At 50.9% G+C, this 20,896-nt stretch overlaps 1 protein-coding gene across 1 annotated transcript in view; it reads right to left on the reverse strand.

Annotated features, from left to right (window-relative positions):
• Positions 1-19,094, reverse strand: part of CC2D2A (coiled-coil and C2 domain containing 2A) — a 90,814-nt gene extending 71,720 nt beyond the window's left edge. Inside the window, exons 1-8 of the mRNA XM_037045596.1 lie at positions 18,795-19,094; positions 14,088-14,147; positions 12,014-12,094; positions 10,076-10,205; positions 5,229-5,317; positions 4,790-4,891; positions 1,654-1,755; positions 752-913 (exon numbers count right to left, since the gene is read on the reverse strand). Of these exons, the coding sequence (XP_036901491.1) occupies positions 752-913; positions 1,654-1,755; positions 4,790-4,891; positions 5,229-5,317; positions 10,076-10,205; positions 12,014-12,094; positions 14,088-14,126 (705 nt within the window). The 5' untranslated portion in view covers positions 14,127-14,147; positions 18,795-19,094. The remainder of the gene's footprint in view (positions 1-751; positions 914-1,653; positions 1,756-4,789; positions 4,892-5,228; positions 5,318-10,075; positions 10,206-12,013; positions 12,095-14,087; positions 14,148-18,794) is intronic.
• Positions 19,095-20,896: the final 1,802 nt, after the last annotated feature.

A 20,896-nucleotide genomic window follows, 5' to 3' on the forward strand; every position in this document is an offset into this window, starting at 1 on the left:
GAAGTGGGGTTGCCGGATCATGTGGTAGTTCCATGCTTACATTTTAAAAAAACTATCAGACTGTTTTTCACTGCAGTTACAGCATTTTACAATCCCATCAGCAATGAACAAGGGTCCACATTCTTGTCAACACTTGTTATTTTCTGGGGTTTTTTTTTAGCCCTTACATATGTTCTTTGGAGAGATGCCCATTTGAGTCCTTCGCCACATTTTTCCTGGCATGTTTTCTTTTATCTCACATATACGATTCACGATTACGGACCCTGAGTTGTAGCTTGGGTGTGGCCCGGGGCCAAAACGCTATTTGCCTGAAAGGTTGTGGGAAGAAAGAGTGAGCTTTCATTTGCCAGGGACAAGTCAACGTTTTGCACGTGAAATGAATACTAATGTGGAGGCTCTCAGGAAAAATCTGCAAACTACATCGTTCTGATTTTGTTTTCTCCACTGAAGAAAGATGAAAAGATTTAATTCAAGGTCTTCACTACACAAATTGTGGGGTGAAATCAAAGGCCACAGAAAGTAATGTGAACCTAGTACCCCTTCACTTTCCATTAAGATGTGGATGAGCTGTTCTGTGTGGTGCCGGCGGGTTTGTCTCCGGCTACTTCCTTCCTGGCTAGGATGTCATCATCAACACCACCATCACCGTCATCACTATCATCATCATTATCATCAAAGTTATTGTCATTGTCATGGACATCATCAGCCCTCTCTGCGCTGCCATCACAGTATTGAACACCGTTTGGCTTACTCCTCGCACAGGTGGCTCTCCTTCCTCTCCTTCCTCCGCCTCTTGGGTCGCTCCATCTCTGCTTCTCACTTTTGTTTTTTCTTCGGATTCCTCTGGCTCGGGATCAAAGCTGAAAGTAAAGAAGTGGTAGGCTTCTTCGGCAGAAGGGAAGCCAGGCAGAACCTAAGGAGAGCGGAGAGCAATAAGGTTTCAGATTTCCTGAGCGGACCCGGGCTCCGCTGCGCAGTTCCCGACCCCTGGCTGGCGCTGATGGCGTCAGGCACATCCCAGGCCCCGGAAGTGTGTACCTTTGTGGACGGTAGAAGACTACGGGCAGTGAGATCCAACAGGCAGTTGGTGGCCTCATTTATTAAGTATCTTTCGTGAGTTACTTTTTATAAACCAGTGATTATTTACACTCCCACAAGCAGTTATAGCAGTAAAAGCTTTTGAAAGGATGATTAAAATGCCAACAAGTGGATTCATTGTTTTACAGGTCAACTAAAATTGAAATAGTTTTAGTTATGATCAATACAAGATTTGTCACCCTCTTTTTAAAGACCTTTTTGGGAGGTTTTGTTCTTCCTGCGTTAGTATCCCCCCCTTTATCCGTATTGAAAGCTGGTGCGTGCAACTTCAGAACCGAACATCGTCTCACTGCTAGTATTTGCTGCCCTTCCCTGCATTTCCCTGCCCCCAGGCCGGCGTTCTGCTGATCTCTCCAGAGCATGAGTCCAGGGTTTTGAATGTAGGAATCATTTCTCACACATTTTTCTTGCCTACTCCTAGCTGTTATTACAGCTAGGTCACATACATCATCATCTCTCATTGGATTTTTTTGAAAAAACACAAACTAACCAAAAGTATGATTTCAAGCATGCATGATTTAAAACACCTGTGATGCAAAAGACAAGATTTCTCACCGGGGGTCTAGACCTGATTTTTCGTGCAGGATCACGGAACTTCACTCTTGCGTGCGCTTGGGAGTCATCTTCTCGGGGAGTCCTTGGTGGCCCCCTGCCTGGCTAGATGAGTGGAAAATGATACACACACCATCAAGTCAAGAATCTAAGGATGTTGTGAAACCAGCGTTAACCCTCAAAAGGGGGATATGATTCTGTGAGAATTAACGTGGATCGCCATTCCTAAGGAATGAAGTGCTGACAGATGTCAAATGCATTTGGAGGTTAAGAGTGTTGAATATTACTCAGCTCTGTGTCTCTTAGGACAAAATGAATACAAAATTTTATACTCAATGAATCCTAACATGACAAGTGTTATTTCTCCTACAGAGCAATAGATTATCCTTCACAGAGGATCCTTCCCAAACAGTCAATGAAGAAAAGTATCAGTAATGTCTGATTGTAAATAGGTCCGACATACACCCTTTGGGGCCCATGGCCTGTCCTTGTCATGGGCCTTGGGGCCTGCTGTCCACATTGGAAGCAGAGCCTTCTGTCTATACTGGTTGTACTGGTAATTGGTACAGGTGTCCTTTCTCCCTTCCGATAATCCACCAGGTGCAGTTCCCACCTTGTCTCCAACTCTCTTCAAATCCACCCCTTCCAGGACCCAGCTCCTCCACTCAGCCACCACAGGACTCAACACCCTGCACCTCATTGTCTGTTAGCATGCCTGTCATCCCCTGGGCTCCTCAAGGGCAGGCCATTGCTGTCACCACTGTGAGTCCAGAGCCCATCGGACACCTGGTGGGAAGAGTGTCCCATAGATGCTGGCTGGACAACAGGTGAGCGTGTCAGAGGATCGGATCTTGGGGAGCCTGGGACATTGAACCAGGCCCTCAAAGAGAGAAATGTTGGCTCTGTCTAGCGGAGCCCAGTGTTCAAGTGTTCTGTGTTACTTCCACCTTGATGTTTAGGTGTTCTTGGGGTTTTGCATTTGGCTTTGTTCTTTTATCAGAAGTTGCTGAGGACAAAGTGAAAAGAAATGGAAAAGAGAGTAAGCACAGGTCTGTGTTGGTGAACTTGGATTACTGACCAAAGTACTCCTAACTGGTCTCTTGCTTTTCTCTCTGACTCTGCAGCCTCTAACATTAGCTAATACTCAAATTGAGAGGGCGTACTGTATGCCAGCTGCTCTTTGAAATACTGTAATATGTGTGAATCACTGAATCCTTGATACAATACCAAGAATTAGGTTCCGGTAGTATCCCTACTTTACTGAGGTGAAAAGTGGGGTCCACAGAGTCAGTACCTTACACGTCCAAGGTCACACAGCTAGTGAGTGAGCCTGGCAGCATTTCATGCTGGGCAGCTGAGGTCCAGCATCTGGGTTCTTTGTATGCTATACTCTTTGCAAAACAGGATGGACATGGGCCACTTTTTAGACACTCCTTCTGGTTAAGGCGTATATATCGAGAAATATGTTTGCGAATGAGATGTTCCATTAAGAACCTGAGATCGGGTCTAAAGACAAGGCAGCTGATGCTTGCCTCAAATCCACGGAATGGCTCTGAGGGCACAGGGAATATAATAGTCACGTGAGCCAACGTCTTGTTCTCAAGGAGAAATAAAGACCTTGTAAGCCAAGGGAGTCTATTTTTACTTCTAAAACTTCCAGTTTCATGTGGAAGTTTCATATTCATGGCCCATAAACAAGTGAGAGGTGATTACCAATCAAAATGTACAGACCAGACCAGATATGAGAGATCAAACCCTCCCGTCAGTTAACCTACTTGACCAGATGTTGAAACTCACAGACCTACCAAAACGAGTATCTTGTCCCGAGCTGATGGGATTTTAGGTAGTTTTTCTAAAATTCCTAATATCTTAGCATTGTGGCTCTTACAAGGAAAAATGAATTGGAATCAAAGGAAAAGGAAGGCCTGCTCAGGAGAGTGCAGTAGCGAGCTGTCAGCAAACCGTCTCCTCGGCCCCACTGAGCATCCTACTCAGGGACTGTGGACCATGACAGACCAGCATGGCTGCAAGTTGCCTTGTGACCACGCACTCGTTGGCTTGTTTGGGATGGACAAAAATTAAATTTCTATAGCACCTCATCACAGAAAAAGCAAAAGCATAATCTGAGACATCCGCGGTCAAGTCCCAGAAATACTCCCAAACCCTGCGCTTCTTTGTCTTGGTGGCAAAAAGCCACCAACACTGTCATCACCACCACCAATGACCAGTGGGACCAGACTCACGGACACTTCACTGAGCCACTTGCTGTTGTCCCTTCTGTTCCTTCTTCTACCCCCTCACACGCTTGTCCTTCTTCCATATCCCTGCCACGTTTTTCTGACTTTGCCTGGCTCCCCGTCAGCCTCCCAGGCCTCGACTATACGTTTTTCTCCAAGTGTTAAGACCGCCCCCCCTCCCCATGCAGTCCTCTAACCCCCAGGAAACAAAGGCACACACTTGGGCACTCACCGCAGTGGAAACGCTTCCTAAATCTGTGTGTCCGGGCCTGGTCCCTCCCTCTATAGACCTCTCTAGAAGAGCACACACATTGAGATGCCCCACCAGCACCTCGAGTTCAAACAACAATCACCCCAGTTCGTTCACGCCACGTCCCCACCCCATCATCAATAGCTTCCCACGGCTTGTAGAAAAGCATCAGGGCTCCTCAGAGGAACATTCCAGGCCCCTCCCCTCTCTGACCCTGTGCTCCTCCCTCTCTCTGTTTCCCAGCAAGATCCACGAATCCAGCAACTCTGACCCATGAGACAGACTGGGAATGAGACAGACTGGGAATGAGACAGACTGGCACAAATCCGGGCACTTCCACCTACATGCTCTGTGGCTTGGGGACAGCTTTGCAGCTGCTCTTGACCTCAGTTTGCTCATCTGTCAAATGCAAATGAAAAAAGTGGCACCTGCCCCGAGGGGTGCCGGGGCGATGACACGTGATCACTTGGGAACAAGACCTGGCCAAGTGTCTGATGCCGGGCAGTGCTCCACACATAGTAGCTACTGTAATTATCAACAAGTATTTAACTCCTCCTCTGGGTATCGCTCTGTTCTAGAGGTCTAGCTGGAAATTACAATATTCTGTCTCACTGTCTTTGATCACAAAGCAGAGACGGTGGCCATTTCTCACCTCCGTGCCAAATTCAGTCTCCAGGTCTTTCTCACTGGGGCTTCGTAAGCGCCTGGGCCGAGGGGTGGGCATTTCCTGGAGCAACGCACTTTCTGCTTTGGACTGAAAAGTCAAACAGAACATTACTGCCACGTCGGGTCTGCGACGCAGTGAAAACCACAGTCACCCTATCGGTGGAGTCCTGTCCCTAAAAGACACACACTTAACCATTTCAAGGCAGGAGAGCAAGGGAGGTGGTTTAGAAAAATGAGACATCAAGTTCCCCTTAAGCATAGTTTTTATCTGCGCCAGTGTTACATTACTGCGTTCACATTTAAAATATGAAGAAATATTTCACAGTGCTCAAATCCACGCAGTTGTGAACACACAAAGCCAGCTAAAGACACGACCCGAAGAGCTGCCGTCCCCACTGAACAGAGTAGCCACAGGGTCCGCTCACCCTTGCGGCCTGCAGTTTCTCCCGCATGCGCTCCCTCATGGAAAATTCCGCAAAGCCTGTTCTGGAAGCTGAAGGGATCGGAGGCAAGCCTAAAAAACACATAAGAACATGAGTTCAAACCAACATTTATTTTTCCAAAGGGAAGATTAGATTAAAAACTAACAAGGGAATGTAAATTTATTTTGCAATTTTAGAACTTTGCCTGCACAAACGAGAAAGAATGCAGACAGCAACCCGTTTGACTCCATCGGCACAGGTCTTGGCTTCTCCAAGACTGACGGCGGCAGCCTCGGTCCTGCCAGAGTTGGACCTTGCACGAGGCCTTGGGCGGAACAGAAAGACATGAGGAGGGCGAGGAATCGAGGGAGAGACAGCCGGGTAACAGGGGGTGATTGCGGAACAAACTTTGAGAATTTCCGGGAGGGGAAATGATGAAGCTGGAATATGCTAGTAAGGGTGAGTTTCTAACAGAACACCAGTATTTGACACAAACCAGCTCCGGAAGTGCTAGATTAGAGTCTCTTTTCCACTTTTCAAGAATTCAACCAACACATATTCGTTCAGCACCTACTAGGTACACAAGGCATGAGGGATAGGACAGTGAACAAACACGTGTCCCACCATCATGGGGCATATTTGCTGGGGGGCAGGAGGGGACCCTTCACAAGTAGGATATTTAGTATGACGGTGGTACAGAGGTCGTAGGACCACCAACAAAGCAGGATCGAGGATAGCGGGGCCAGGAGGGAGGGGCGTGTTGTAGTTTTAAGTCGAGTGGCCAAGCAGGGGCTTCAGGGTGATGCTGGGACAAGTGAAGAAAGTGAGAGGTGGAGGCATGGGGCCAGTGGGGGACAAGCATTTCAGCTACAGGTGCCGTGACTGAGACAGGGCCACGCTGCATGTGAGGCCAGAGCGGAAGGGGAGATGACAGGGGAGAGGAGATAGAGTGCTAGGTTTTGGGGTCATAGAGATAAGGGGGAGACAAACTGTGGAGGTGGAGGTCACCGGACAGAGTCTGGCTTTAATGTCCAGTCAACCGAGAGCCACTGGAGGATTTGAACAAAGTGACGTGACTTTGTTTTCACAAGTCCCCTCTGGCTGCTGGCCTGAGAATGCGGGCGAGGAGACCTGGAGCACTGGGATACTCCGAGTGAGAGTTCAAGGTGGCTTGGGTTCCTGCTGGGAGTGGTGGGGGTGTGGGAAACAGGGTGTGGGAAACGGTCCCGTTTTAGATCAGTCCTAAAGGTGGAGCGAACAGCACTTGTCGATAGACGAGATGCAGGCAGACAGAAGGACGGGAATGATGAACGACTCCAAGGATTTGACCTGGATTTAATGCCCGCTGAATGAGATGGGGAAACTACAGGAGGAACAGACTGCGGTGGGATCATCTGCTCAGTTTCAGCTGAGTAAACTGTGTCTCAAAATGGATCACAGACGGGCAAGGACGTGGCGTAGAGCAGTGAGGGAGACGTCCAGCCAGGACAGCGGAGTCCAGAAGGAAAGTACAGAGGAAGGTGGGAGCGGAGAGCCCAGCCAACGCTGCTGAGAGGCAGGTAAAGGCTGAGCACTGACTGCCGAACTGGGCAAACGTGCCTTCGTGGGCGACCTCGGTAGGAACGATTTTGACGGGGAGTGGGGTTGTGAGTTAGAGTGCAGTAGGTTCAGGGGAGACAAAAATGGGGACACGTGACTTTGGGGGGGATTTTGCTGTAAAGGAGTTTTTTTTGAGAAAGCCTTCCTTTATATTATAACTAATCATAACAATGTGTATGTTTTGCGTTCTTTGTGTTCCTTTATGAGATGGTCATTCAGGTGCAGTCCTGCAGGAGACAGGAGAGGCCTGGGACACCAGGTCCATTATCCTCCCAGGTCCTAGAGCCGGACCACACAGGGCTGCCTGGGGAGACGCCAGGAGGTTGGGAAGCGGGAGGCAGGAGCAGGGAGGGCTCAGGCCCCAGCCTCTGTTGGGGTTGCTGAGGGAAAGACGGGGCAGGGCAGGGGAACAACCCGGCACTGGCCAGTTTGGAGAGCTGGGTGGGCTCCAGGCTACGGGATGGGCTCCGGTCCCCTGGAGACGGGCCCTGGGCTGATTCAGACAGAGGACTATCGCTTGCTGGGAAGTGTGGGCCAGGCAGAGGGGGCTGGGCCCTGGATGGGCGAGTTTGTGCATTGGGCAAGCTCCAGTTGGGCCTTTGCTGTCTCTAAGAATGAGCTAGTCTCTTCCCAACCAGAAAGGTTTATTTTTTCTTAAGATGTCAAACATCATAATATCCAGAAAAGAAAAAATACTATAGAATACAGTGTACTATTTACTTATACTTGTCTCTCAGCCCTGTATGAGCCAGCAGTATCTCCACTGGGGGGGAACCTTCTGGCACTCCTGCCTTGCCCAAGATGCATCCTCTGTCTAGAACGTTCTTTCCCCTCGGCAGCCGCGGGGCTCCGAGAACACCCCAGACCCTGCTCCCCTGGGCGGCTCTCCTGTCTCACCCTGTCCCCTGTACAGGTGTTTCCTGGTCAGTCTTTCCACCTCCCTATGGGTTTTAGAAAGTGTGCCTAAACTCAACAGTCTATTATTTCCTCTCTTTGGCATCAAATTTCACCAGGTTCCGAACCCCCTTTTCAATCAATACTGAGAAACTGGCTCTGAAGAGCCTTAATCAGAGAAGCCAACGCGAGTGAACGGAAAACAGATGTCTGTAATGAGGAAATTTATGTTCATAAGAAACCACTTAACATTTGATAGTTACTCCCTAAAGCGGAGTTGGGATCACGGGGGAATGTGTGCACTTTTGTTCTGGATGTTTATTTGATTTGGAACGAGGGCCTGCTCCGTGCAGTGCCTGTTGTGTTGGGAATGTCCTGACTCTGGACATGTTTGAATCGCAAATTAGAAGACAAAGGGTTCCTCGCGTGGATTTGTGCTGCTGCTACCAGGGAAGTGGTACCTCTGGGCACGTGGCCGGGGCAGTGGGGGAGGCCATATAACGGGGGTGCCAGTGCCTGCGTGTCTGGATGCTGTCTGACCTCAACAACTCTCGGAGCCCTGAGGGAATGCTACATAGTGGAGAGGGTTGCAGGTTCAAGGTGAGGAGCTGGGTGGTAGGTTGGAGGGGCACGCCAGATCCACAGGAGGTCTGGGAAGTCAAAATTCTGGCCTCCCATGAACAGACGCAGTTGGAAGTGTATGGTGGGCACAGAGTTGGGGGCGGTGAGGGAGCATACCCGAGTCAGAGCCTAGCCTCCAGTCAAATGCAGGAAGGCCAGCTTGAGACAGCTGGTCACCCAGTGGGCACTGAGGGGTGCCGTCCCTGTACCGGCACCGTGCTCAGCAGAGTTGACAGTCTCCATCCTCAAAGGGTCCTAGTCCAGCGGGGAGGGGAGGCCATGTGTCAACAAGAAAGACTTTGGGCACTCAACATGGGCCAGGACCCACGAAACACGGAGCACGTCCACTCAGCCCACACGGGGTGGGGGTGGGCAATGGGGAAACTTCCCGAAGGATGCATCATATCGCTGGTTTGGGAAAGGCAAGGAGCTAGGATGAGACATACAAACAAAACCCCAATAGAGAAGGGGCCGGCCTAGGTTGGGAGAACCAGGTGTGTGATTTACCCGAGTGACACACTTCGGGGGAAAATAAGGCACAGTCAGGCTGACAATCTCGTGAAGACTCTGAGCTGGCCTCCCTGCCCGTAGGCAGAGTCCTCGGGGGCCCCGGCACCGCTGTGGACAGTGCCCGTTGCGGCACTGACACTGTTCCCTCTGCGAGCAGCCGCGAACCACCAGCTTCAAAGACCAGCCGGGGCAGAGATTTGTGGGTGTAGCAGGATGCTGTCTGTGGTGCGGCCTCCGAGGCCCGCGGACTGGAGCTGGCCTTCCGCTCCACCACCCCGAGCCGTCGGTCCTCTCTGAACATGGTCCCCCAATTTATCCAGCCATGCCTGATGGGGGGGCGGTTCTGGGACTAATGGGACACGTGTAAAGCCCTTAGCATGGTGCCTGCCACGTCTTAGCCTCGAGAAAGGTAATTATTTCTGTTAGTTACTCAGCAGTTTTTCTTCCAGCTGGAGGAGGCCACTGGGTATACGCCAGACCCTCTGAGGAGGGCTTTCGGTGCATCAGCGGATTTCATTGCCGTGACCGATGCACAAAGCCAGGCTTTTATTGTCCCCATTTTATCAATGAGGCTCCTGTGGCTTCGGTGGCTTTGGTGATTGCTCCAGCCCCCCTGACAAGAGTCATGAAATAAACCCTATGTTAAATGATCTCCAACAAAGACCCCCAGACCTCTCAGTGGGAGAAGGATGGCCTCTTCGGCACATGGTGTTGGGAAGCTCATTATCCACATGAGAAAGAATAAAGCCCGTCCCTCACCTGCACCAAACAGAAAGATAAACTCAATATGGATTACGGGCCTAAATGGAAGGCCGGAAATTATAACACTCCCAGAAGAAGCAGAGAGGAGACCTTTGCCACACCGAGTCTGGCAAAGGTTTCTTGAACATGACCCGAAAGCACAGGCAACAAAAGGGAAAATAGAGAAAAGGGACTACCTCAAACTTAAACGGTCTGGTGCATCCAGGGACACAATCCACAGAGCAAAAGGGCAATGATGACCTGGGAGAAAATAATGCAAACCCTACCTCTGACAAGGGGTCATTCTCCAGATTTTATAAAAAACTCCTGCAACTCGATCACATTAACAACAAAACAAAGCATTTGATAAGAAAATGGGCATAGAACGCACAGTTCTCCAAACATCATACACAAATGGTCCATGAGCATAGGAAAAGATGCTCAGCATTGCTCATCGTCAGAGAACCGAACCACGAGACACTCACTTCGCGGGCCTCTGCGGGCCGTGGTGCCCAGGAGCTGAGCGTTGGGGTCGGGGTCCTCCGGCACCGGCTCCTGCGGGCCACCGGGATCGGCTCTGCCAGACACCATTTCCTCGGGGCCGGCGGTCCGCAGCTGCGGGCAGAGGGGCAGAGGCTGTGACTCCCGGGGCTTCCCGTGACTCGGGTCCTGTCTCTGGATGAGGTGCGTCACTCGAACAGGGAACAGGTCTGCACACTATTCAGATCTGGGTAACTGGGGTCTCGCTACCTGCACCTCCGCGGCCACTCTGCAGGGAGGTGGCCCCAACCCTGAGTTTCTCTAAGGGCATCCCATAACAAAGTGAATACTTCCACTCCTTCTGGGTCTAATGTCCAGGGCTCTGCGGACATTTGGAGAGACGGGGAAGCAGGAAAGTCACAACTAAACTATTTGATCCCAGCTCCAGCTCATTTGCAAACAGCTGTTCAGTGTCCCTGGGTGACCCAGGGCAAAGAGTCGCCCCTGGTTTCTTCCCCGACTCTCAGAGGAGGGCAGGCAGGTGAGCAAAAGTGGCCATGGAGGCCAAGGCTGAGTGATGGCCTTTTAGATGGGAGGAAGGCTTGAACTCAGATTTACTGTGGGACTCTGGGAAGGCTGTTTGACTTCTAACTTCCCTCCTTCCTCCTCAGTAAAACAAGGGAAATGAAAAAGCCCACCCGGTGAGATGCTGCTACTTGTCAAGCATCCTGCGAAGCACAGAGATTCTGGCGTAAATAAATGGCCTGGGTAGCTGGGGTGGGGGTGGGGGCGGAATCTGAGGCATCTACTTAAAGGAAAAAAGTCCCCCAGGGACCCTGAAGAGTCACTGGAGTTAAGAATCATGACCGAAAGTTTATCACAAAGCCCCAGAGGCTGCTGTGTGGTCAGTTCAATTAATGAGCTGATGCCTAGGGAGTGTGATGCCTCACCCTGGACTCTCTTCTCCACCCCCTGCCCCCCCTAACCCTGGTTGCCCAGCGCCCCCTTCTCGTGGCCCCTGCTCTGCTCACTTGCCCTTTTTCTATCTGCTCCGGGCCATGGCCGCCTCCTTGGGTCCCCCTGCCCTTGGCTGCTGAGCCACTGCTCGCCCTGTGGCAAGGGGCTAAGGCTCCCTGAGTGGCCAGAGGGACCGGCCACGTGGCTGGGCAGCACCTCCCACCCCCTGGGCCCTCCCCTGGGCGGCTCTGTCTCAGCTGCAGGAGCAGAAATCTGCCCCAAGCCCGGATGGTTGCAAAGGCAGTGCGCTGGGTAGTAGGAGCTGAGAGGAGGGTTTCTTTCCTGCCTGGGGTCCTCGGGTGCCCTCCCCACCTCCCCACTCTCTCCGGTCCCCCCTTCCACAGGCCCCATCTCCTGGCTGCTGGCTCAAAATGGCGCTTCCGTCCCTTCCTTCCCTGGCTGGCATCTCGAGTATTCCAAACAAATCATCTGTCCATGGAGGGCAAGGACTCTCACCAAGGGATTTTGTTACCTTGAGAAGTTGACCTTGTACTCGAGTGGGGATGCTCCCGGTTAAGGGGGGCCGCTGCTGCGGAGAGGAGAGCTGGGGGAGGGACCGCCAGCAGCCCTGGGACTCGGGAGTGGGCCTCCCGCTCAGACTGAAGCAGAATTCCTAGTTGGAGAAGAGGGGAGGTTCCCCAAGATTTGCAGTCCTGCACTGCCATCTATTGTCAGTCTTAGTTCATAGTGGCCATTGATGGCAACCCTGCTCGCGGCCCTTGCCATCATTTCTAGACTTCTCTCCCAGGGGAGGGCAACGTGAGAGGAAAAATGTCCCCATATGGACCAGGGTCCCGTTGCGAGTGTCCTGTGTGCCACACACAGTGCTCCACCTGGGCCGTCCGCGTGTCCCTGCCTCCCCCCGAGAAGGACAGAGGTTCCAGCGGGTGCAGGTGGGCTGTGAACCAACAGGGCAGTGACCCTACCTGCCTCTTTCTTCTTTGTCTGTGAGCCTTCACAGTCTTCTCTCTTCCCACATTTGCGTCCTCATCATTTTCGATGACCTCCTTTGTCAAAATGCAAATGACAGAGTCATCAGTTGCTGTGTCACTTGCTCTGTGAGTGTGTGTGTACACATTTGGAAAGAACCGTTCAGAGAGAAAGGCAGGGTGATTTTTAGGTCCTGAAATGAAAACCACCCTCTTGCCCCGGGGCCTCCACGCACTGAAGCTGAGTGTGAGTGGACCAGCCACCCCCAGCTGCTCTGCACAAAACAGATGCGCCCTTGAAAAGTGGCTTCCAAATGGAAACCTTGGGAATGGGATGATGGGACTTCCCTAGTCCTAGTTGCTCCTTCAGCATGGGGCACTTACTGAGCACTTACTGTGTTCCCGGCACTGGGGTGGGGGGGCGCAGAGATACCCCCTCCCTGCAGAAGTCACATCTGATGAGCAGCCAACAAGTGAACCTGCTGGGGCCAGCGGGCTGGCCCAGATGAAGGGCCCTAACATGGGAGGGCCCGGAACCATGTGAAGGGACTCCAGGGCCAGGCTTCTCTGCCCCCCGGGTCTTACTATCAGGGGGAGATAACGATAACACATGTTGAGTCACGGTGGAAGTTTTTTTTTAAAGAAACATAGATCTTTTAAAAAAGTGAGAAATCCCTCAACAGTGCAAACTTTGTTTTCTGTTCCCATATTGCATTCTCTAACGTTTTATTCATAAAATGGTACAGCTGAATGCACTCAAATTGTCAAACGTTCAACTTGTCTAGTGCTGACGTTTTTCAAACTGGGGAGCAAGCACCTCTGGGTATAAAAGTAATTGCAAGATAAAGTCAGAACCTGTCCCTAGTACACCATATTAGAGTTTTTTTCCTCTAAAATTGGGAACTTCAAATTTTTCATACAGAAACGAACTTGGAACCCAAAGCATGGGTTTTAATGATATGAGAGTACAAAGACATGTGATGTAGGCTGTTGGCCGAGGCTCCAATCACACATTGCGCCCTTGGCTGTCAGGATTGGAGGAGACATGGCCTTCAGAGGAGGTGATCCAGGGCATGGGCGCAGTGTGGGCTGTTCTCCCTTCTTCTCTGACTCATTCTCTGGGGGCAGGTCTCACTTGGACCTTGCCCTTCAGGTGCCCACCAGGGAGGGAATGCTCTGAGCTCAGACACTTGCCAACTGAGATCACACACACAATGTGGACAGCACTGCGGTACGCAAGTATGGTTCCTAAGTCAAGTCTAAGTTCTTACTGGCTTAGAATGGCCTTATGAGAAATCTAGGTTCTTTCTTGCTTTCGATAATGGTCTAATCCTTCATCAATGAAAAGCAGTCCTGTGGGCTTCAAAATACATAGAACGTAAACTCCATGAGGGCACAGGGATGTATTCCCTGCTGTACCCCCCAGGACTGGGGGAACAGTAAATATTTGCTGCATGAAGGAATGAGCAAAGGTAGAGTGATGAGCTTTCATCTGGGAAACATATTCCTTGGGTCTTTTCCAAACACTGTTGAGAAGAGCATAGTGTCTCCCTGGCTGTCTCCGTGGTCTCCAGTTGGTGAGCCCTGGAGCCAAGACAGAAGCAAGGATTGAGGGGAATAAGTCCCCCTGTTTGGAGGACTACAGTCTCCAAACTGGACACAGATTTCCTTATCTGTCCTGGACAGTGTTTAGTGATGTTTGTGCACAATGAGTTAGAAATTGCAGGACTCCACAAGACGGAGGATTTGATTGCTGGTTCTAATCTATGCCTGCTGCCTTTATTCTGAATTTCTCTGGAAACCTGTGGGCTTCAGCAGAGCTGGCTCCTATAGCAGGCGGTGCCTCAAAACTGCTGTGTATCAGAATCTACGACAAGGGGACAAGGAGAAGCAAAGCCCTGCAGTGCCTGCCAGCTGCATTTCCCGCACCATCCACTCTCTGCCCCACCGCATGCCCGAGGCAGCACCCTCTGCGTGCAGTGCAGTGGCTGAGCTTCCTCCCTCACAAACACGTGCGATGTGAGTGCACAGCCCATACAAGCACAGCCCTAGAGGGTAACCGACCACTTACCTCTGTGATTATTTTCATTTTTTCTTCCTTGGGATCCATTCTGGCTGTGATGGCTCCTCCCTGACAAAGAACAGAGAACAAAGAAGTCAGGCCTTCACATCAGTGGAATGTCTTTCTTACTGTTGATGAATGTGAAGCTGACATCCCTGGGTAGCGAGCGAAGTGCTTGAATTGAGTAGACGCCCCGTTCACAAGGAATCTGTTCTCACAGACCCAGGACTGGTGGGAATGAACCCTTGGGGTATAGGAGGGATGCCAGGCCTCTGTTCCCATCAGTCTGCCGAGGAGCCCCTCTTTACTGGGAAGCTGTGGGGAGCCAGGCAGTGGTCCTGCCCTTGCAGTCAGAAGACCCAGCTCTGCAAAGATACTTCACAGCCTCAGACCTCCACCTTCTCACTCCTCCTTTCTGCCCTTGACCTTGGTTTTCATTTCATTGAGCCAGAGATGAGCCCAAAGAGGGTTTCCCCATCTCCCTCTCCCTCCCACTGAAGCAAGTCACCTCCTCTGCTTCCACTTGCTACTGGCCTTGCTCGCATTCGGGTCCCTGCGCACTCCAGAGCCTGGTCAGGACGACTTCCCCCTTCCACCCGGAGGGCCATTTCTTCCGGCTCCGTTGGCTCATCGCTCTCAGCGCACCAAGTGCTGGAACTGGAACCTTTCTTTAAAAATATCTCCCTGACTTCACGTCTCGTTCTAGTTATTTCTCAACTTTTCAATCTTCTACAGGAAAACTCCTCACACCCTCTCTTCCCAGTCAGTGTTTTGAGCTCAGCACCTCCTGAAACGGCTCTTGCCAACGACCCGCACGCCGCCACCACATGTACTGATCAGTCCTCAGTCCTCATCTTACTCCACCCGACAGAGACACATGTAGTAAGGCAAGGGACCCATCACCTTCTTTTCCTTGACATACTGTCTTCACTCAGCTTCTGGGACTTGTTGCCTCCTGGTTCTCCTCCTCCCTGCAGGCTGCGGCTTTTCTGACTCCTGGGCCAGCTTTTTCACCCCACGGGCGCCCTGGGCTCAGCCTGCCTCTACTCATTCCCTGGGGGGTCTCATCCTGTTGCTTGGCTTTAAAGACTGTCAACCTCCTGATATTCTCCAAGTCGCCCCCTGGGCCCACGTGTGTCCCCCAAACTCCAGACTCAAGTGTCCAAGCGCTAGAGGGACATAGGTTTGACGTGCTCCAGATGAAGCTCCGTGTCCTGACTCCCAGCCGCCGGTCCTGCGGCCTCCCTGGTGCCCAGATACAGCACTCCTTTGCTCAGGCTAAGACCTTGGAGGCATTCTTGATTCTAATCTGACTCTCACAGGACACACCGCATCCAACCCATCAGACATCCCTCCAGCTTTGCCTTCCAATCATACTGATAATTCAGCCACCTCTGGCTACCACCTCCATTGTTCTCACTTTGGTGGGGCACCTGTCTCTCACGTGGCTTCACGCAAGGACCCCTTAGTTTCTCTGATTCCCACCTTATGCACCTATAGTCTATTTTCTGTTGATATCAGAGCAAATTGTTTAAAATTTAAGTGCGATCTTGTCATTCCTCCACGCAAAATCCTCCAAAGATTTCCCTTCCTCAACATGATAAAATTCAGTTTTTTCGACAGCCAGCTCGGTGCTATGGGTTCTGTGCTTGAGTCCTCTGGCCTCGGCGCCTGGGCACTTGCTGTTCTCCCTGCACAGGAGGCTCGTGCCCCAGAGGTCTATGTGGCTCTCCCGTGTTCAATTCCTCAGGACTCTGTCCAGATTATTTTCTATCAGAGCGGTCTTCCATGAATACTTTCGTGAACACTCCCAACACAGTGCTGGAACTCACCCTCCTGGAACTCACTAAGTACGGTACAAGGATCTATTTTCCTGCAGTACTTATTTCCAGTCCACATGCATCTTTATTTGTGATTGTCTGTGCATTCCCCATCAAAATATAAGCTATAAGAGGGCAGGAACATCCCCAGGGCCCAGGACTAGGACATACAGTAGACTCTCAATAAATACTTTTCAAATGAATGTCTGACTCTCTCTACTGGCTGCGTCTTCACAGCCACATTCTGGAGCCCATCAGAGCTTCATCGTCCGCTTTGGGCTGCTGTGACGAATAAATGAGCACATGAGGACATGGAATGTGAGGGCTGGAAAATCATAAACCCTCCCGATATCCCCAGAAGCTGAATCTCAACTTGGATTCGTCCATATCAGCAGCTTATCTAAGGTCTGCAAGGTGTTCCTGACCCTAACGGGGAATTAGCATGTTAAAGGGGAAAAGAGCACCTGAATTTCTACTGTCTCCCACCCAGATCTCCTCACAGGCTGAAAAACACCCAGGAAGGGAAATAAGGAAAAAAAAAGGGGGAGAGGAGGTAATCTAGAGAGCACAAAGGGGCAGATAATAAAAATAAAATCCTGACGGACACAAAAGCGCTCTGATCAACTACTCTGAACATTGCAAACTAGAACAAAGGAACTGTGAGATGTTTTCATGACTTAAAAAGAGATTTTTCAGTAAATTAAAAAATGTTACGTGTGAAAGAAAGAAATAAAACATGAAAAATGTAATGGGGTTGCCTTTTTTCTTCTCATTCTTTCCTGGTCATTACCTTTGAATGAGTTTCTAAGGAAATCAAATGACATCACAATTTATTTTTTTGTGAACACCCTTGCTAAGAAAAGATAAATCAGTACAGCCCACCTTTCATCTGCAGCTTGTCGGCACAAGCACTGAGTGCTTCTTAGTACATTTCCATTGACAATATCAAAGTAACGGCTGAGACCCACTGCAGGCTCGTTCTGAGCTCTCTCCAGATACGTGTTCTCTCTAGGTCTCACAACAAACAACACTGCTAGCTTAGCAGTACCTGCCTCGGTTTACATGAAAGGAACCCGAGGTGTCCCCGGAGGTTACCTCTGACAGGTTGCACATTTGCCCGAGATTATCGCTGTTAAATGTTGCATTCAGAATTTGTCCCCAACACGACTCCAGAGTCCTCCCTCAGGCTTCTCTACCTGTCTGTCTGTCTGTCTGTCTCACCACCTGTTCTTGTTTGGTCAATGGTGTCATTAACTGTTCCGCGAGCCTGTGATTCTGGAAATATTTACACCGTAAAACAGCGGAGCGCTGCACCAATGAGAAAGACCTTTGGTGATGTTAGGTTAATGATTTCTTTAGCTCAGTACAGAAAATCATTTTTGAAGGAAAGTACTGATACCTTCACCTAGACAAATGGACTATCCTCAGAGGATCGAACTCATAAATTCGACAGGCTGTGGGGAGAAAGGAATGAAGGTTTATGAAGGCAGAATCATCTTCATCTCAGCCTTGGCTGCTTAAAAAAATGAACGCAATATGTGCGCCCTTCTCTGGAACGGTGAACACATGGGTTCCCAGAGAGAGTGAGGGCTTTGCAGAAAATGACATGGGCCAGTGTTTAAATTCCAGCTGCGTTCACCAGCTGTGCACCCTTGGAGCTATGCCTTCACCTCCCCAAGGAGACAGGCATCCCTCGTCTGTGAGCGTGTGGTCACGACTCCTCCCTCCACTAGGGTCCTCTCATCAGGGAACTGGTAGAAGGTGGGCAGTGAAACGTCCAGTAAACGCCAGGCAGCCTCCCTTCTGTTTCCACTGACTGGGACTCCAGAGCCTCCCCCGCCCTCCCACCCGACAGGGGCAGCTTCCCCTGTGCACAGCGCTTGGCTTCTCTGTTTCATCCTGTTGGAGCTGGAGCCTGGAGCCCTGGCAGGAGCCGAAGGCATCCTTTTGAATTCATCACCCAGTTCTACAAGTTCTTCCAGCCAAATGGCTTTAGAGAATCATTTAATCAGCTCGATATAACATGCACTGCCTTCAAAGAGTGCGTATAATATTTGAGCTGCGCTGGGGTATGTGCCCAGGGAACCGACAGGACACACTGAGTGCCCCGGGCCCTCCCCGAGTGGTCCCGCTGGGCTCTGGGCATGTCAGCCCCCTTTATAAATCTCTCATCGCACCATTATCGGTTTACAGTCTGTCTTCCTGGGAAACTCTGAGCTTCTGACCGGGTCTGACTCAATTTTGTACACTTTAAATTCCGGCTCATTGCCTGGCGCACTGTTAATATTCAATAAATGTTTCCATGGGCGACTCTGTAAATGAGCTCTAGGGGAGAGATGCAGAGACACCGTGTGCTGGCCCTGCGTTGATTTGCAGAAGTTCTATGGAAAATTAATAACATATTGTACATGTATTTCCCACGAGACTTTATTAGTTTCACAGTGATCCTCAGCCCTTTGTCGTGGACCCTTTGCTCTCTAATGCCAAGAAAAGGGAGGTTTGCAATAACTACTCCTGAACCCTTTGAACCCATTTGGGCTAAGGGGCCAGAAGCGTACCACGCAGCCCATGTTTCTGGGAGACTGGCACGCAGGGGGCTGGCCTGGACGTCCCAGGAAGCACAGTGACTGTCTGGGAGGAGTTCCCCCAGGGGCTGTGACAAGCTGACTTAACGTGGCTGCAAACCAGACTCCAGGCGGCAGCTCTAATCAAAGCAGCCTGAAGGATGCTGTATGTTTCAATTCTAGAAACTAAAACGTGGGTAAAAGTGATGAGAACCCCTAACTCGACAAGTCCTTCAATCTGTTCAGCCTGAGGGGAGGGGCTGAAGTCCTAGGCGGGAACTGAGAGCAGGCCCCCATCAGCCCTGGGCCTGGAGGAGGGGGAAGTGATTTACCTTAAGAAACTTCACCAAGGCACGTGGCAGATTCCGCTTTTTGGGGTGAAGGGGAAGCGGAGAGAGACAGGTCTTACTGTGGAGTCTTCTCTGAGCTCAAAGGAAAAGGCTGAACGTTGGGGCGGTCCCAGGGCGGTCCCAGGCTCCGGGGAAGCTGCAGCTGAGTCTTGGCAAAAACACCCACTTAGCAACTCGTTCCTAAGGAAGGTCACTTGCTGGCTTTTTTTCTTTTAAAGTGACAGGTTACTCCTGGTCGTGGAACACAAATGTGCTGAGCGGAGGAACGCAACCTGCAGGACAAGGACAAGAGGAAATCAGCTTGGGGAGGAGCTGGGCAGAAATTAGGTCAAGCTTTGAGAGCCGCGGGTCAGGAGGTCACTGGGCATTTCTGGTACAGACAGGCCATGCTCAGAGGCAGGTGGCTAAGATTCATCATGGATATCATTTCAGGGGGCAAAGGCGCCCTGGCGGTGCTTCAGGCCCCAGTGGATGTGCCTTTGGGTGTTTCTCAGTCGAATGTGGGAGAGTGAATGTGCACAGTTAATCTCCATTTATTCTCTGAACCCCCTAAAATCACTGAAGATATAAATGTTATGGCTCAGAAGAGCAGAAAGAGGGCAGGGGCGAAGCCGATGGAGAGCGTGGGATGAACAGGCCAAAGCAAGCTGCACGCCCAGGACACTAGTCTGTATGTCTGTGTGTCTCGTGTTTCTTGTCTCTTGTGTTTCTGTGTATCTGCGTGTATCTCAGTGTGTGTGCCCATGTGTACGGGTGTGTCTCTGCCTCTATGTATTTGGGTGTGTGAGTAATCTATGTTTGTGTGTCTATGTTTGTGTGTCTGTGTGGATCTCCGTGTGTCTATGTCTATATGTGTCTCTCCAGGTGTCTGTGTATCTGTGTGTGATTCTGCATGTGTGTTTCTCTGTGTGTCCATGTGCACACACGTGTCTCAGTGTGACGGGGACAGGAAGGCATGAGAATGACAAAATGAGCTGTACATTCTGCAGGACTCCAGAGAGGCCCAGGAATTGCCTCAGTAGTGTGATGGGCTGCGTGTGCCTTTCTGCAACAGGTACGCTGGAGTCCCAACCCTCAGCACCTGAGTGTGACCTGCTTTGGAGATGAGGTCTTGACGAAGGGCATCAGTGTAAGATGAGGCCATCAGACTGGGCCCCAGTCCAGTAGGACGGTGCCCTTATGACCCAAAGGGGAATCTGTGCACAGAGACGCACGTGAAGGGAAGACCATGTGAATGCACAGGAAGGACGGCAGCCACAGGCCCTGGAGCACCTGCGCCTACGGGAAGCTGGCGCCAGGCACGGGACCCACTCTCCCTCACTGCCTTCAGAAGCAGCCAATGCCAATGCCTCGATGTCTTACTGCTGGTCTCTAGGATTGTGAGCCGATACATTTCTGTTGTTTTAAGCCACTGAATGTGCAGTACTTTGTTACGGCGGCCTCGGGAAGCTAGTACAGTCAGGTACCAAGAAAAGTGGGAGAGAAATGGGGCCGAAATGCAAGAAGATTTGAAGGTCTACACAGAGAGGGGCTAGATTTTTAGGACCCTCCCTTACTCCTGGCGGCCCTAGGAATAATGCCAGTCCTCCTCAGCCCCTCTTCTCCTGCCCCTCGGGGGAATTAGGGGCTTCGAGGGAAGTTGCGCCATAGACATTCTGGTCTCAAGTCCGCAGGCAGGGCAGAGGGTGCCTGTGATTCAGGGCTGAATGCTGAATACTAACTGGGGAGGCGGACAGGGAGCACTCCTTCTCACAGAGCTGGGGCGACCGAAAATACACCAGAGAAACAGAACACCACCGAGAAGAGGTCCCAGAGACTGGCATTTCAGGCCTCCCCCCCCCCCACCCCGTGAGAGAAACTAGCCTATGGCCCTTACAATACAATGTCCCAGAGGAAATGACAGGCTCTCAGGTTAAGAAGTCTCATACTTGTAGATATAGATAGAGAAACAAAAAAGAAAGAAAGAAAAGAAAAGGCAGAACTTGTCAAAGAGGTATATTAAGAAAAACTCTATAAAGATAATAGGTCTTCAGACTGAAAGCGCAAGGAGACTACAGAAGCACTGGTCTGTCTCCGTCTGTGCT

The sequence above is a fragment of the Sturnira hondurensis genome, unplaced genomic scaffold (assembly GCF_014824575.4).
Source record: "Sturnira hondurensis isolate 20B ecotype Veracruz unplaced genomic scaffold, ASM1482457v3 Scaffold0000780, whole genome shotgun sequence".
Lineage (NCBI taxonomy): Eukaryota > Metazoa > Chordata > Mammalia > Chiroptera > Phyllostomidae > Sturnira > Sturnira hondurensis.